Source organism: Capricornis sumatraensis, chromosome 11 (genome assembly GCF_032405125.1).
Source record: "Capricornis sumatraensis isolate serow.1 chromosome 11, serow.2, whole genome shotgun sequence".
NCBI lineage: Eukaryota > Metazoa > Chordata > Mammalia > Artiodactyla > Bovidae > Capricornis > Capricornis sumatraensis.
The window spans coordinates 49,217,233-49,236,198 of record NC_091079.1 but is presented as its reverse complement, the minus strand read 5'-3'; the positions used below and the strand labels follow the sequence as shown (position 1 = coordinate 49,236,198).

At 39.0% G+C, this 18,966-nt stretch overlaps 1 protein-coding gene across 1 annotated transcript in view; it reads right to left on the bottom strand.

Moving 5' to 3' along the window:
- MTFR1 (mitochondrial fission regulator 1) overlaps window positions 1-18,966 on the bottom strand; it is a 62,333-nt gene that overhangs the window by 14,252 nt on the left and 29,115 nt on the right. The window contains exon 4 of the mRNA XM_068983684.1: window positions 16,829-16,944. Coding sequence (XP_068839785.1) covers window positions 16,829-16,944 — 116 coding nt within the window. The remainder of the gene's footprint in view (window positions 1-16,828; window positions 16,945-18,966) is intronic.

Here is an 18,966-nt window from a genome sequence, read left to right as displayed (position 1 = left end):
GGGAATACGAGACCACCTTTCCTGCCTCCTGAGAAACCTGTATGCATGTCGAAGAGCAATAGTTAGAACCCAACATGAAACAACAGACTGGTTCAAAATTGGGAGAGGAATATGTTAAGGCTGTATATTGTCACCCTGCTTATTTAACTTATATACAGAGTACATCATGTGAAATGTGGTGCTGGATGAAGCACAAGCTGGAATTGAGACTGCCGGGAGAAATACAACAACCTCAGATATGCAGATGACACCACTCTAATGGGAGAAAGTGAAGAGAAACTAAGAGCTTCAGTGAAGAGGAACTAAGAGCTTCTTGATGAAGTTGAAAGAGGAGAGTGAAAAAGCTGGCTTAAAATTCAACATTCAAAAAATGAAGATCATGGCATCCAATCTCATCACTTCATGGCAAACAGATGGGGAAAAGATGGTAACAGTGACGGACTATTTTCTTGGGCTCCAAAATCACTGCAGATGGTGACTGCAGCCACAAAATTAAAAGATGCTTGCTCCTTCAAAGAAAAGCTATGACAAACCTAGACAGCATATTAAAAAAGCAGAGCTATCACTTTGCCAACAAAGGTCCATCTAGTCAAAGCAGTGGTTTTTCCAGTAGTCATGTATGGATGTGAGAGTTGGACCATAAAGGCGGAGCACTGAAGAACTGATAGCTTTCAAATCATGGTGCTGCACTATAGAGAGTTTGTTGAACAGCAAGGAGATCAAACCAGTCAATCCTAAAGAAAATAAACCCTGAATATTCACTGGAAAGACTAATGCTGAAGCTCCAATACTCTGGTCACCTGATGCGAAGAGCCAACTCATTAGAAAAGACCCTAATGCTGGGAAGGATTGAAGGCAGGAGGAGAAGAGGACGACAGAGGATGAGATGGTTGAATGGCATCACCAACTCAATGAACCTGAGTTTGAGCAAACGCTGGGAAATACTGAAGGACAGGGAAGACTGCCTCAGTTCATGGGGTCACAAAGAGTTGGACACGCTTAGCAACTGAACAACCAAAAATTAAGATTAAGATGGGAATGAATAACATCTGCTGTCCATTGTGCTATGAATGGGAAACTATTTTGCTCTGAACCATTATGTCTCCTGGCCTACATTCTCACTATGGAGCTTCAGCAAGTCAGCCTGCTTGCCTGCCTTTGGAGTCTTGTTACCCACTATCATCCTCTGAGGTCAGGATTCTTCCCCAGTACTGCTTTAAAAAGAACAGCACATTCTATTTTATACTTGATATCATTAGTCAAAGTCTTCACTCTCACTTTATTCACTATTTTTATGTCAGGTTTTTGTAAATTAAGTTCCTCTTAGTCATTGGATTACAAACATTCTGGTAATGTATTAAGAGCTACCTCAATACTTTCAAATCCTGTAAATTTATAATTTTTTATTTAATACATACTTAGTTTGATACAAATATGGGCAATCAGATACAACTGGAAATTAACATATTAATAAAGAATGAACAAACTGAAATTAACCTTGAAACATTTAGATATTCCTTACATAACGTTCTACTCCAGGGAGAAAACATGCAAATGATGGGACCAACAAGGGCTTAATTTCCAAAATGTAAACAGCTCATACAACCCAACAACAAAAACACAAGGCAATTAAAAAACAGGCAGAAGGGACTTCCCTGGTGGTCCCTGGCTAAGACCCCATGCTCCCAACTCAGGGGACCTGGGTTCAATCCCTGGTCAAGGAACTAAGTCCCACATGCTGCAACTAATCCCTGGCTATTATATAAAATTTAAAAAGGGGGGGGGGGCAGAAGATCTATGTAGACATTTCTTCAGAGAGGACAGACAGACGGCCGACAGGCACATGGAAAGTGTTCAACATTGCTTATTGCTTATCATTAGAGAAATGCAAACCAAAACTACAATGAGATACTATCTCACTTGGGTCAAAATGGCCATCATTTAAAAAAGGACAAATAACAAATGCTGGAAAGGGTGTGGAGAAAAGGGAACCCTCCTGCACTGTTGGTGGAAATGTAAATTGGTGCAGCTACTGTGGAAAACGATATGGAAGGTACCTTAAAAAACTAAAAATAGTTACTATATAATCCAGCAATCCTACTCATGGGCATATGTCCAGACAAAACTATAATCCAAAAAGATACATGCGCCTCAATGTTCATAGCAGCACTATTTACAATAGCTATATGAAAACAATGTAAATGCCAACGGACAAATGGATGAAGAAGATGTGGTACACAGACACAATGGAGTCCTACTCAGCCATTAAAAGAAATGATACAATGCCATTTGCAGCAACATGAGTGGACCTGGGGATTACCATACTAAGGGAAGTAAGTCAGAAAGAGAAAGACAAATATATGACACCACTTAAACACTGAATCTGAAAGAGGACACAAATGAACTTACCTGTGAAACAGAAACAGCAGACCTGCAGCTGTCAGGTGGGAGAGGGATTAAGGAAGGAATGGAGTGAGAATTTGGAGTTAGCAGATGGCAACCATTGCACATATACAGGATGACTCCCCTGGTGGCTCAGACGGTAAAAGCGTCTGCCTACAATGTGGGAGGCCCTGGGTGGGGAAGTTCCCCTGGAGAAGGCAATGGCACCCCACTCCAGTACTCTTGCCTGAAAAAATCCCATGGATGGAGGAACGTGGTAGGCTACAGTCCATGGGGTCACAAAGAGTCAGATACAACTGAGTGACTTCACTTCACACCTAGGATGAATAAACAACAAGGTCCTACTGTATACCACAGGGAACTGTAGTCAATATCCTGGTACTAACCATAATGAAAAAGAATATAAAAAACAATGTATGTATATGTGTAGCTGAATCACTTCACTGTACAGCAGAAGCTGGACAGGAAAGAGATCAAACCAGTCAATCCTAAAGGAAATCAACCCTGAATATTCATTGGAAGGACTGACTGCTGAAGTTCAAACTCCAATATTTTGGCCACCTGATGGAAAGAGCCGATTCACTGGAAAAGACCCTGATGATGGGAAAGACTGAAGGCAAAAGGAGAAGAGGGTGGCAGAGGATGAGATGGTTAGATAGCATCACCAACTCAATGGACTTAGTTGGAACACAACAGGGAAGCCTGGCATGCTGCAGTCAATGGAATTACAGAGTTGAACGTGACTCAGTGAATGAACAACAATTAAAAAATAAAATTTACAACTGCTCTACTCCAAAAGCAATCAGAAACTTGATAACAATGCCTATGATGTCTGCGAGAAGCCACAGAGATTATAGTCTTTAATTTTTCCTCACACAGAGAACAAATATTATGCTGTGTGTCTATGTCCAAAGACCACAGTCTCCAGAAACTATTACTATGAAAGAGAACAACTTAATTATCTGAGAATGACTCTCAGTTATATTGACTCTAAGAATCTCAATGCTTCTTATAAAAATGAAGATTTCTTTTTAATTCTGAGGCTATTCTTTTAATTCAATGGGAAATGAAAATGTGTAAAGAGAGAAAAAAGACTTGCACAGTATGTGTCACTGTGCTATAAGTTTTCTCATGTTGTCTTTCAAAATTCTCTCAATGTAGGTATTAGCACTTTCAATTTCGAGGTGAAAAACTCAAGTTCAAAGTATTTAGAAAAAAAATTCAATTATACAATAACTCATGCTTATGCTATTTTCCCAGAGACAGAATACCATAACACTGTAACCAACTGTTAAAGAAATGCCATCAACATAAATTTCAAGGGAGAAATAATTATATATTGAACAGCTTTGACTTTCATATAAATGTGAGAACAGAGAAACACTCAAATGGCTATATATGAATCTTAGAGGTACTCTATTAAATGTTTTTAAGTTAAGTTATAAGTTTAAGCTATAAAGCTCCCATAGAAATGCAGTTAATATCAAAGTGACAGATGAAAAAAGACTCAAATGGCCTGGTAAAAGGATGAGCATTAAGTAATTGTCAAGGCAAAGTAAAATTCCATCAGCTCTCATCCTTCTATTTTGTCCTACTGATTAAAATACATTCCATGGTAAATTTGCTATTTTATCAATCTGTAAAAAACACTTGATCTGGTATATGAAACTGACCAAATAGAGCTTCCTCAAAGCTCCCTTCTGTGGGAGGATGGTGAGACTTTGTCAGCCTATTTATTAGGATATCAGCTTCCTGACAGCTCAGTTGGTAAAGAATCTACCTGCAATGCAGGAAACCCTGGTTCGATTCCTGGGTCAGGAAGAGCCCCTGGAGATGGGATAAGCTACCCACTCCAGTATTCTGGCCTGGAGAATTCCATGGACTGTATAGTCCATGGGGTTGCAAAGATCTGGACACAACTGAGTGAGTTTCTTTTCAGCCACAGGAAAATAACAGTATCTTCCCCCAGACATACAGATTTATACACATGAAGTGCCAATACTTTGGCCACCTGATACAAAGAGCTGACTCTAGAAAAGACTCTGATGCTGGGAAAGATTGAAGGCAGGAGAAGGGGATGACAGAGGATGAGATGGTTGGATGGCATCACCAACTCAACGGACATGAGTTTGAACAAGCTCTGGGAGATGGTGAAGGACAGGGAAACCTGGCGTGCTGCAGTCCACGGAGTTGCAAAGAGTTGGACATGACTGAGAGACTGAACAACAGTAACGACAATAGTTAATCACAACTGATGCAAAAAGTGATACGGCACCACACTGCAAAAGAAAGCCCACCCACTTTTCCTCGTCATGTGGGCCATGTCACTAACCTGGGAAGTCTGGGACCACTTCCCACCTGTGTGTCTACTTCCTCCTCCAGGCAGATCCAACTGGATCTTCTGTTTCCTTCTCACTTTGTTCACAATCAGATGATCTTTGCCTAGAATACTTCCGGGCACCATTTCAAAGATCCTTTAGCCAGTTACTTTCAACATCATAGACAAAATTCATTATCCAGATCCACTATACCAACTCAGTTACTCTATAACCACAATCCCCATAATAGCTACCCTATAAGGTCACATCAAGTACAAACATGACATTTGTGTTAAAAGCCCTTTAGAGACTTATCTGGAGGAAGATGGAGCAAATGAACTTTTCACTATTCTTCATCCTCACTACAACTAAAATCTCTGGATATCATATATACAACAAATGTATGATGACCCTCAGGTGGAGAGAAGGCAGACTGGGTGGGACTTGAAATTAAGAAAAAAAAAATCATAGGAGTGAGTTCCCTGAGTTTTCCTTTTGCCTTATATATGGTAGACTAGGTGCTTGAGTAACCCAGAAATGCCAAGAGATGCAGGGAAGAAAAAAAAGCCCCAACAAAAGCCTGCTCTTTAGCCAAAGCACCAAGAAAGGGGCAGCCTCCCATGATAGATAACTTATAAATAAAACAGTGGCTCTGCTCCAGCCAAACATCACAGGAAACACTGTAGCCCTACCTCCACCATGCCACAAAGACTTAACTTCCCCCTCTTTTCCAGAGAAGGCAATGGCACCCTACTCCAGTACTCTTGCCTGGAAAATCCCATGGGCAGAGAGGCCTGGTGGGCTGCAGTCCATGGGGTCGGGAAGAGTCGGACATGACTGAGTGACTTCACTTTCACTTTCACTTTCATGCATTGGAGAAGGAAATGGCAACCCACTCCAGTGTTCTTGCCTGGAGAATCCCAGGGTCGGGGGAGTGGCTGCAATGAGGTGCCTGAATCCCTACAAGGTAGTGCTGGAGAAAGCCAGGACTTACCCCACCTCCCTGTGGGGTGCATGTGTACTAAGTCGCTTCAGCCTCTTTGCAACCCCATGGACTGTAGCCTGCCAGGCTCCTCTGTCCGTGGGATTCTCCAGGGAAGAACACTGGAGTGGATTGCCATGCCCTTCTCCAGGGGATCTTCCCGACCAGGGATTGAACCCTTGTCTCTTATGTCTCCTGCACTGGCAGGCAGGTTCTTTACCACTAGTGCCACCTGGGAAGCCTTTTTGTACAGTGAAAGGCATTTCCTCTATCAGACAATCCTTCTGTGTGCACATCATCCAGAGGGCCATTTCTGTTTACCTCCAAGGGTGAACAAGCAATGTGTGGGTGTGTGCTAAGTTGCTTCAGTCATGTCCAACTCTGTGCAGCCCTATGTAACCTTCCAGGCTTCTCTGTCTATGGGATTCTCCAGGCAAGGACACTGGAGTGGGTTGCCATGCCCTTCTCCAGAGGATCTTCCTGACCTAGGGATTGAACCTGTGTCTCTTAATTCTCCTGCACTGGCAGGCAGGTTCTTCACTGCGAGCGCCACCTGGGAAGCCCTGTAGGGTAGTGGAGAAAATTTGGGGAGCCCAGAATTACACCTCATCCAGCAGTAATGAGGCATCCTCCCATCTGCTAGGACTGTGTTCCGGGTGGCTTCCTGAAGAGCTGGGGCACCCACCGCTGCCTGGTGAAAATAAGGACCACTGCCCTCAGGGCGAATGGAGGCTGAGTGGGAAACCTGGACTTCTGCTCCCACTTGGGAGTAACAAAGTGGCACCCTCGCTTCCCTTGCTATTAGTGAAAGCTATTAGTAAAAGGAAAAGTTTAAATGATCCAAGGTCTCAGATACTCAAAATATCTGGATTTCAATAAAATCACTTTTCTTGACAATAACCAGAAAGAATACAAACTGAATGAAAAAAGACAAATGACAGATGCCAACTCTGAGATGACAAGAGATGTGAGAAATTCTGACCGATTTTAAAGCAGCTACAATAAAAATGCTTCAGTGAGCATTCACCAGCACTCTTGAAACAAATGAAAAAAAAGTCCAGCAAAAAAAAAAAGGGGGGGGAGGGAGCCAAATAAATATTTTAGAGGTAAAAACCACAATGGTTAGGATCAAAAGCAGAATGAAGAAGACAGAGGGAATTAACAGTGAATTTAGAGACACAACAATAGAAATTATCTAATCAGGAAAACAAAAAGTGAACCAACTAGGGAAAAAAACATGGAGCAGAGTCTCAGTGACCTGCAACAACAGAAGATCTAACATTTGTGTCATCGAGGTCCTAAGAGGAGAGGAGTAAAAAGGCAAGGCTGAAAAAGTACTCAAAAAACTAATGGCAGGACTTCCGTGGTGGTACAGTAGGAAGAATGTGCCTGCCAGTGCAGGGGACACAGCGTTGATCCTGGGTCTGGGAAGACTCCACATGCTGCAGGGCAACCAAGCCTGTGCACCACAACCACTGAGCCCACTCCAGAGCCTGTGAGCAGCAACTGCCGAGCCTGTACGCTGCAACTACTGGCTCCTGAATGTTTGACAGCCCATACACCACAGCTACAGAGCCTGCGCTCTAGAGCCGCAATAAGAGAAACCACCGCGATGAGAGAAGCCCATGCACCACAATGAAGAGCAGCCCCCACCTGCCACAACTAGAGAAAGACCACACAAAGCAGTGAACACTCAGCACAGCAACAAGTAAATATTGAAAGTGAAAGTTGCTCAGCTGTGTCTGACTCTCTGTGACCCCATGGACTGTAGAGTCCGTGGAATTCTCCAAGCCAGAATACTATAATGGGTAACTGTTCCCTTCTTCAAGGGATCTTCCCAACCCAGGGATCGAACCCAGGTCTCCCACACTGCAGGGGGATTCTTTACTAACTGAACCACCAGGGAAGCCCAAGAACACTGGAGTGGGTAGCCTATCCCTTTTCCAGTGGATCTTCCTGACCCAGGAATCGAACCAAGGTCTCCTGTGTTGCAGGTGGATTCTTTACCAGCTGAGCTACCAGGGAAGCCCCATTAAAAGTAATAATGGCAAAAGAATTGTAAATGACTTAATATTCCTCTTCTGGGGAAGGGGAAGAGAGGTGACATGCTCTTATAGTAAGGCACATCTCACTATTTTATACGTGAATTTGAATTGTGCAACTTTAGTAAAAAGAATAAGGATATCTTTACATAGTATTTCCCCACCACTAAACAGAAAAATTAGAACTATTTCTCAGTCTTGATAACTTACATGCCTTATTTAAATTAGGATACAGTTTGGTTTGCCAGCTCCCTAAATGCTGTTAGGAGCTCTTAAAAAAAATCAGTTTATCAGTTAAATAAAACTGTCCAATTTATTTTAGAGGAGGTTATTTCATGAACATGCCCTCAGACATTGTTTAAGGCCTTTGTCAGAAAGTATTCTCAGAAGTGTGAGACAAAATATTTTTTAATTTAAATTTGTGTTAATTTTTTAAACCAACATAAATAAAAGAAAATCTTAAAGCAACTAGAGAAAGTTTTTCCCTAAATAGGAAAGAGGTCCTATTTGAAGGACAGAGGTTTTCTCAACTGAAACCATTGAGACTTGAAGAAACTGGCACATTTTTCAAGTACTAAAAGAAAATTCTATGAAATTCTAACCTTATATCCAGCAAAAGCATATACTTCAAGACTGGGAAAATCAATAATTCTCAAATTAATAAAAACTAAAAGAATTTATTGCAAGTAGAACCTACCCAAAAAGAATGGCTCAAAGAAATTCTCTAAACAGAGACAAAGCAATAAAAAAAGAACTCTGCATCAGACAGAAAGAAAAACACAATGATAATTTAAATTCTCCTCTTGAGAAAATAAACTATTAATTTCAAATATCATATTGTCCTATGTCATTCAAAGTTTCTGCAGGGAAGTTTAAGAAATGACAAGACCTCACATAATATTTTTACATGTGCTCAGTCGCTCTGTCATGCTACCCCATGAGCTGCAGCCCTCCAGGCTTCTTTGTCCATGGAGTTTTCCAGGCAAGAATTCTGGAGCGGGTTGCCATTTCCCACTCTATGGTATCTTCCTGACCCAGGGATTGAGCCTGTGTTTCTTGAGTTTCCTGCATTGCAGGTGGATTCTTTACCACTGTGCCAAAATAATAATTACATAAATGTAAATAGTTTATATACAAAAATTAAAAGACAGGCAGAATAAATTTAAAAAGTATGACCCAACAATAGTCTATAAGAAACTCACTTCAAAGGTAATTATATAGGTAGCATGAAAGTCAAAAGAAAGACGTATTATGCAAACATCAACCAAAAAACACCAGTTGTGACTATATTTCATTAAATGGACTTAAGAGCAAAGAAAAATACCAGAGGCAGAGAGTAACATTATATAAGAGTAAGAAGATAAGAAGACACAGCAATCCTAAACATGTATGCACCAAACAATAAAATTCCAAAATACGAAAACCAAAAGCTGATAGAACAGAAAGGAGAAATCCACAAATACCATTGAGGACTTCAACACCTCCTCCACAGTAACTGTTAGAATAAACAGAAAATCAAGAAGGATACAGCAGAATTTAGCAGGATCTATTTGACATTTATAGGACATTCCATTAACAACAGTACACATTCGTTTCTAGTACTCATGCAACATAAACCAAAATGACCTATATCTTGAACCATTAAAAGAAATTCTCAAAAAATTTTAAAGGGATGAAAATACAACTGACCCTTGAACAACACATGATTTAGGGGCTCCAATCCTCACCAAAGTCCAAAATCTCATATAAATTAGAGTCTCCCCTCCATATCTGTAGTTCCTCTGCATCCATGGTGCCTCAGATTCTGTAGACAACCACCCTTGGATTGTACAGGACTATACTACTTACAACGGAAAAAATCTGTATACAAATAGCCCCCCACAGTCCAAACCGGTGTTATTCAAGGGACAACTGGATACAGTTGTGTCCTCTGATCACAGCAGAATCAAACCAGAACTTAGTAACTGAAAAATAGCAAAATTTCCAACATTTGGAAATTGAACAACAAACTTCTAACTTCAACAGTTAAAAGAGGTTGTCTCAAGGGAAATCAAAAAATACAATGAACTGGATTACAATATAATTACAACGTACCAAAACTTGTGGAATGCAGATAAAAGCAGTGTTGAGAAGTTTACCGCACTAAATGCTTACATTAGAAAAAAGAAAGTTTCAGTAATATCAACTCTCACCTAAAAAACCTAGGGAAAAAAAAACCAAAATAAACTCAAAGCAAGCAGAAGGAAGAAAATAATGGATAGGAGCAGAAATCAATAAAACTGAAAAAAAAAGAAAACTCAATAAAAGTCTTATTCTTTGAAAAGATTAATACATGGACAAATATTTTTAAGAGAGAAGACATAAATTACTAATATCAGGAATGAAACAGGGGACAAATTTCTAGAGACTTCAGAGGTAAAAATACTATCTACTACATCTCTTCCAATATGAAATTCATAAAATAGTCACATAACTTTATTAAGGAACTTGAACTCATAATTTTAAAACTCACCAAAACTCAACTACACCTATGGCCAATTAATCTATGTCAAAAGAGGCAAGACTATAAAATGGAGGAAAGACAAGTCTCTTCAGTTAATGCTGCTGGGAAACTGGACAGCCACATGTAGAAGAATGAAATTAAACATTCTTTAACATCATACACACAGAAATAAACTAAAAATAGATTAAAGACCTAACTTTAAGACCAGATAGGCAGAAGACCCTTTGACATAAATCACAGCAGTATCTTTTTCAATTTGTCTCCCAGAGTAATGAAAATAAAAACAAAAATAAACAAATGGGACCTAAACAAATTAAACTCAAAAGCATTTGCACAACAAAGTACACCATAAACAAAATGAAAAACACAAACCACAGAATGGTATAAAATATTTGCAAATGATGCAACCAACATGGGATTAGTCACCAAAATTTACCTACAACTCATACAGCTCAACATTAAAAAATAAAAAAATGCACAGACCTAAAAAGATATTTCTCCAAAGAAGACATACAGATAGCCAAGGAGCACATGGAAAATGATCAACACCACTAATTATTCAGTTTAGTCAGTTGAGTTCAGTCGCTCAGTCGTGTCCGACTCTTTGCGACCCCATGAATCACAGCACTCCAGGCCTCCCTGTCCATCACCAACTCCCGGAGTTCACTCAAACTCAAGTCCATCGAGTCGGTGATGCCACCAAGCCATCTCATCCTCTGTCGTCCCCTTCTCTTCCTACCCCCAATCCCTCCCAGCATCAGGGTCTTTTCCAATGAGTCAACTCTTCGCATGAGGTGGCCAAAGTACTGGAGTTTCAGCTTTAGCATCATTCCTTCCAAAGAAATCCCAGGAATGATCTTTAGAATGGACTGGCTGGATCTCCTTGCAATCCAAGGGACTCTCAAGAGTCTTCTCCAACAACTAATTAGAGAAATGCAAATCAAACTACAATAAAATACGACCTCACACCAGTCAAAATGGTTCTCATCAAAAAATATGCAAAACATAAATGCTGGAGAAGGTGTGGAGAAAAGGGATCCCTCCTACACTGTTGGTGGGAATGTAAACTGGCACAGTCACTACAGAGAACAGTACGGAGGTTCCTGAAAACCTAAAACTAGAACTACCATACGATCCAGCAGTCCCCCTTTTGGGCATATACCTGGAGAAAAACATGGTTTGAAAGGATACATCCACCCAGTGTTCACTGCACCACTGTTTACAATAAGCCAAGACATGGAAAATCTAAATGTCCAACCACAGATGAATGGATAAAGAAGATATGGTAAATATATAAAATGGAATATTTCTCAGAAAGAATGAAATAATGCCATCTGCAGCAACACAGATGGACCCGGAGATGATCTGACTAAGTCAGAGAAAGACATATATCACAGATATCGCTTATATGCAGAATCTAAAATGATATAAATGAATTTACCTACAAAAACAGAAACAGACTCTCAGATTTAGAGAATGAACTTATGGTTACCAGCGAGGAAGAGTGGAAGGGAAGGATAGACTGGGAATTTGGGATTGACAGGTACACACTGCTATGTTTAAAATAAAATGCCTTTCCATGAAAAAAAAATCAATGTCACCAAAAAGAAATCTCCAGATCCAGATGGCTCACAGGATAACTCTTCTAAATGTTTAAAGAATTAATGCCAGTTCCACACAATCTCTTCAGAAAATAGATAAGCTTCATTTTTTGAAGCTTGTTATTATCCTGATACCAAAACCAAAGGATCAGAGACTTAACTGTAAAACATAAAACTATAAGCTTGAAAAAACAAAAAACAGGAGAAAATCTGAAGGATCTTAACACTAGGTACAGATTTCTTATACTGACACCAAAAGTATGATCCATAAAAGGAAAAAGGAACAAATTAAAATTTTAAAGTTTTGCTCTGTGAAAGACCGTTAACAGAGGAAAAGACGAGCTTTAACCTGTCCTGCTTTATTTGTGCTACTTGCCCTACACTTGGGAGGAAATGTATATAAACCACATATCTGAAAAATGACTCATATCTAGCATATGCAAAGCACTCTCAAAAGAAAACCCAATTAGAAAGTGGGACAGAGACATGAAGAGACATTCTATTCAAAAGCATATGAGAGCAAACACATGAAAAATGTTCATCATTAGCCATTACGGAAACACAAATTAAAATCCTGAGATCCACAATATACACCTATTAGAATGGCAACAAATAAAAAAGGAAAAAAGAGTGAAAACATCAAATGGTGAGAAAGTACAGCAACTGGCTGGTGAGAATGTAATGATTCAGCCAGTTTCTTAAAAAAATAAACACGCAACCACCTTGTGACTCACATGAAGCAACATCTCCACTCACGGGCATTTATCCCAGAAAAAGGAAAAATCATGCTGGTTCAAAATCCTGTACACATTTATATTAACTTTGCTTAGAGAAGCCAAGAACTGGAATCAATCCAGATGTCCATCAGCCAGTGCATGGTTAAACAAACTGTGGTCCCTCCATACCAAGGAATGCTATTAAACACTAAAAAAAAAAAAAAAAAAAAGCCGCTGTTACACATAGCAGTCTGGATGCATCACTAGAGATTACACTTAGTGAGAAAAGCCAGTCCTAAAAGACTGCATATTGTATGACTTGATTTATATAACCATTTTGAAATGAGAAACCTGTGGAAACGGAAAACAGGTACATGATTGCCATTAATTAAGAAGCCGATTATACAGAGTGAAGTAAGCCAGAAAGAAAAACACCAATACAGTATACTAACACATATATATGGAATTTAGAAAGATGGCAATGACGACCCTGTATGCAAGACAGGAAAAAAGACACAGCTGTGTATAACGGACTTTTGGACTCAGAGGGAGAGGGAGAGGGTGGGATGATTTTGGAGAATGGCATTCTATCATGTATACTATCACGTAAGAATTGAATTGCCAGTCTATGTCTGACGCAGGATACAGCATGCTTGGGGTTGGTGCATGGGGATGACTCACTGAGATGTTATGGGGAGGGAGGTGGGAGGGGGGTTCATGTTTGGGAACACATGTAAAAATTAAAGATTTTAAAATTAAAAAAAAAGAAAAAATAAATAAATAAATAAATTATAGCATTGTATGAAATACAAGTAAAACAGGTATTTCCTGGTTAAGTAAATAAAAAAGGGAATCAAACCCATATACTGATAAATTCCAGCATCTGAAATATATATTTTTGTAATAAAGTGTCAAATATCCTTATTTTTAAAAAAAAAAAAAAAAAGAAGGGGTTGGAGATGTGAGGGAAGTGACTGGCTCTAACACGGGACCAACACGAGGGATTCTTGTAATGCAGAAATATTCTGCATCTTGACTATAGCAGTGTCAGTATCCTGGCTATGATAATGCACCATGTTTAGTAGGACGTTACCACTGGAGATTAAAAGGTATAGAAAATGCTTCTGTACCCTTATTAAGTCTGTGCTTCTGTACTTCTTATAACTGCATGTGAAGAACCTATGCTGCTGCTGCCACTAAGTCACTTCAGTTGTGTCCGAGTCTGTGCGACCCCATAGACGGCAGCCCAACAGGCTGTTCTGTCCCTGGGATTCTCCAGGAAAGAATACTGGAGTGGGTTGTCATTTCCTTCTCCAATGCATGCGTGCATGCTAAGTCGCTTCAGTCGTGTCCGACTCTGTGAGACCCTATGGACAGCAGCCCACCAGGCCCCTCTGTCCATGGGATTCTCTAGGCAAGAATACTGGAGTGGGTTGCCATTTCCTTCTCCAGAAGAATCTATGATTATCTCAAAATTAAAAGTTTAGTCAAAAAATAAACATCTTAAAAAAGAAAAGCTCTTTACCTGCTAATCCTGCAGTAACCTGGTCTGTTCATCTAATGCTATGGCCCCTCTCCTATCATTCAAATCAAATTCCTTCTTTGCTGCTGGATTATTTGGTCCTTATTTTATTCAGCAAATACCATTCAAATAAAATTACTCTTGCTAAAGTCATCTTTCAACTACAAAACAAAATGGAAACCTGCTAGTGTTTTGGTTTACTCGCCTCTAAGTATTTGACACTGATGGCAGCTTACTCCACTTCCCTGAAGCTCTCCTGCCTCTCCTTCCACGACAACACTCTCTGTTGGTTTTCCTCCTGCCTCTTGAGCTGCCTCTGGGGGTAGGGAAGTCCCCCCTTTATTTTTCCCTTTTTTACTCCCAAATGCTAGCATTTATCCAGCTAGCATTTCTTGTCTTCTATATGCTCCTTGAGTATTCTGGCTATCATCCATTCCATCCACATGTCCTTATCAATATCTAACTACATCAACAAGCCCCAGGGCAAGTGTCCCACAGGACACTCAAGCACAGTGTAGTCCACGCTGGACTACCTCCTACTCCTGTCCACCAAGAAGAAATCTGTTTTTTTATATTCTTATTAACTGTTACCCCATTCTCATAATATCCTACTCAAAAACCTAGGACTTTTCCTAGACTTTTCCCTTCTCAACCCCAATACCTAAAAAGTTTCTAAGTCTTTTAAATTCTTCTGAGTATCCCTTGATTTTTGTCCTTTTTCTCATGTGTTCTGTCAGTTTCTTAGTTTAGTCAAACTTATCATCTCTTATTTAGCCTATTTCCTTACCTGGCTCCCCTCCACTGTTTATACTGTTTACAGGAAATTTTAACTAAAATACAAATTTGGTAATATTACAATGGTGCTTCAACTTCTTCCAAGGCTCCACACTGCTTATCAAGAAAAAGTATAAATTTCTTACCCTAATATGTATGACCTTTAAACCTCAACCTACTTTCCATATCCATCTCCTGCAGCTTACCCTTCTCTGCTACTCTCTAGCCTCACAGAGCCATTTGGAGTCTCCTGAACATGCCACGTGGGCTCCTGATGAGTGCCTTTAATCATGTTCACCTTCCCTGGAATACAGCCTTCCCAGCTGAATGGCTCCTACTGCACCTCAGCACTCAGCTCTGGCAGCACTCAGCGGGAGAAGCCCCACTGAGCCTCCCATCCCCAGTGGACTACTGTATTTATTTAGTAGTCTTTCCAGTATTGCTATTATTGATTTCCTTTTGTAATCTCCTCTAGCAAATATTTCCAAGTATTCCTGGAAAGCCACGACTGTGTCTTACTTTATCTCTGTATCCTTGATATCTAATAAGAATGAAAAGTTGAATAAGTGTTTGTCAGATTGAACAGAAGTCAATAATTGATTCAGGCTCTATTAAATCAATGAAAGCACTTCTCTCTTACACTATCTCCTTTGAATCACAGCTCATCTTGACGATACACACAAATCTTCTAATATGATCCACAGTGATGCCTTTGCTCTAATAAGACCATTATATTTACTCTACTTATCTAAACACGTTTATGATAAGGTTTTTCTGGTTTCATTTTAGAATGTAAACTTCTGAAGGGCAAGGAATTCTGTAATTCTTAAGGACCTAAACAGTCATATGTCTCTAAGAACTTTACAAATACTAGCTGAGTCCTTAAAAGGACAAAAGAGAGAACTGAATTACTAGAGATCATATTAGGCTAATAAAAAGAAATACTGCAGGGACTTCCCTGGTGGTCCAGTGGCTGGGACTCTGTGCTCCCACTGTAGGGGACCTGGGTTTGATCGCTGGGCAAGGAATGCAGATAATACCATTCTTAATGGCAGAAAGTAAAGAGGAACTAAAGAACCTCTTGAGGATGAAAGAGGAAAGTGAAAAAGCTGGCTTGAAATTCAACATTAAAAAAACTAAGATCATGGGATCCAGTTCCATCACTTCATTGCAAATAAAAGGGGAAAAAGTGGAAGAAGTCATAGATTTTATCTTCTTGGGCTCCAAAATCACTATGGATGGTGACTGCAGCCATGAAATTAGAAGACTTTTGCTCCTTGGAAGGAAAGTTATGACAAACCTAGACAGCATACTAAACAGCAGAGACATCACTTTGCGGACAATGGTCTGTCTTAGTCAAAGCTATGGTTTTTCCAGTAGTCATGTATGAATGCGAGAATTGGACCAAAAAGATGGCTGAGCACTGAAGAATTGATACTTTCAAACTGTGGTGCTAAAGAAGACTCATGAGAGTCCCTTGGAGAGCAAGGAGATTAAACCAGTCAATCCTAAAGGAAATCAACCCTGAATATGCACTGGAAAGACTGGTGCTGAGGTTGAAGCTCCAATACTTTGTGCTGATGCAAAGAGCAGACTCACTGGAAAAGACCCTGATGTTGAGAAAGATTAAAGGCAAAAGGAGAAGGGGGCAGCAGAGAATGAGATGGTTAGATAGCATCACCGAGTCAGTGGACATGAGTCTGAGCAAACTCTGGGAGACAGTGAAGGACAGAGGAGCTTGGCGTGCTCTATCACAAAGAGTTGGACACAAGTTAGGGACTGAAAAACAACAACAGGGAACTATGAAGACTCGACAGGCCACAAATAAGTGTTCAAATACCACAAATAAAAGATCCGTGTGCTGCAACTAAAACAAGTTTTAAGTTTAAAAATAAGGAAATACTGCAAACGTATCATCTTAAAATAACAAATACTGCATCTCAGGCCTGATATCCACCCAAACTCACCTTTGTCTTGTTGAACACTCCCCTTCTTCTTCAGCTACCCATCCTACATCAGCAAAAGATACCACCGAATCCTCTCCCGGGGGACTGCAGCTCCATTCTGTCGTAGGGCTGGTCAGCTGTAAGTTACAAATAGGGAAAATTCTTCATCTAGCACCAAAATGGTAGCACGAAACATTTAATTACCTAAAGGAAAAGCTTCAGCTCTAGCATTACAAACACACAGGCAGTTTCTCACATTTCCACTGAAGGTCTCCACAAAAGGGACCTTTATTTATGTCATACTGTTGTTTAATAATGTATGTAATCTCTGAATTATAATTTAACTTATTCAATTTTTATTTTACAGGTAAAATGAGACTAAAAAAAAACCAAAAAAACCTCTGTTCATCCTCAAACATTAAGAAAATTTTTAGAATCAATTCTTTTCTGAAGAGATATAGTAAAAAGTATAGGAACAAGAATAAACAAGCAACTTTGTGCTAAATCTGGCAATATTTTTAAATGGATATTGCTGTTATAACAATGAAAATACATTTTTAATGTCATTAAATCTCTTGATTTTTAAATAAAAGTATTAACTATACTAAAGATTTGAAAATACAAATAGCAGTAGACTTTCCTGGTAGCTCAGAGGTTAAAGCATCTGCCTAGAATGTGGGAGACCAGGGTTCAATCCCTGGGTTGGGAAGATCCCCTGGAGAAGGAAATGGCAACCCACTCCAGTACTCTTGCCTGGAGAATCCCATGGAGGGAGGAGCCTGGTAGGCTACACCCCATGGGGTCGAAGAGTCGGACACGACTGATTGACTTCACTTCACTTCCCTACTGAACCTTAAACACAGAGATGAAGGAACAGAATATTCTGAAATAAATATAACAAAGAAAAAGCATGCAAGTTCTGAAATTTACCTTCAAAACATGGAAAAAGAACTTAAAGTTTTGTAACATGAATAGCCTCAAAGCGAGAAGGCCAATGAATAATAATTTTAGAATAGTTATCAGGTTAACATAGTATTTCCTATAGGGTTTAAATAAAGAAAATGCAGACTTTTTAATTTACCTTGAAAAAACTGGAAAAATAATTAAATTTAATTTTTATTACAGAATAATGCCTCAAAGCCAAAAGGCCAATGAATATTAACTTAAAAATAGTTATCAGATTAATATGATACTTCCAATAGGGTTTAAATAAAAAAGAATATGGGGACTCAATTGAAGAAAAAAGTTTAAAAGGCCAAAGAGAGAGATTTACATATTTATGTGTTTATCAGAAAGTTTCTACTGTAACCCATTCTTAGTTTGAACCTTCTTACTATCATTGCAGATGAAGCTTTTGGAAGCTACACTGAATTAATACTTCTTCCTCAACTGTAAAACATACCATACAAACACATAATACTAATATGGTTAAAAATTTTAAATACCTTTAGGTGCTAGTTCATGAAGATCAGTTTGGTTACATAATTCTTTGTCTAGAAAATAAATTTTGTTCTAATATAGTAACTAGTTGGTAGGAAGAAAGGTATATTTATGATAAATCGAGTTTTGACCTGAAGACTTCTTTCCTCCCAATAAAGGTTACAAAAATTGCTGTTTTAGTCTCAGATAATTTTGTTCATAAAAGGAAGCAAAATGATATTTTTCTAAGAACACTCAAAAATTTAAGTTTTGTGACAGCTTGTCAGAGTATTTTATAATGTAAAGATCATACAATACTTCTCAATTTTACATCTGCAATACTTCATGTATTAAACATGAAATGATGCTTTTTGCACAAACTTTTTAAAAAAAGATTATTCCATGGACTTAGTTTGTAACCTTACTAAACATTGATTAAATGTAATCACTGAAATAATATCATGTATACAACATGTACTCAATGAAATGAAAATGTTAATGACACTGTCAAGCACCAACTCCAGAATTAATAATATCTGTATCATCTCCAGTTGACATCCTGCCCCACAAAATAAAGCAGTTTAAATATTTAAGTTACATATCTAGGTTATAACAGTGATTTATGCCACCAAAAAAGCCTAACAAAATCCCTGGGGAAACCAAACTCAATACTAAAAAATAAAACTGAAAAAACAGTAATACTAATCTTTTTTTAAAAGGCCTCTTCCGCTGTTGCTGAA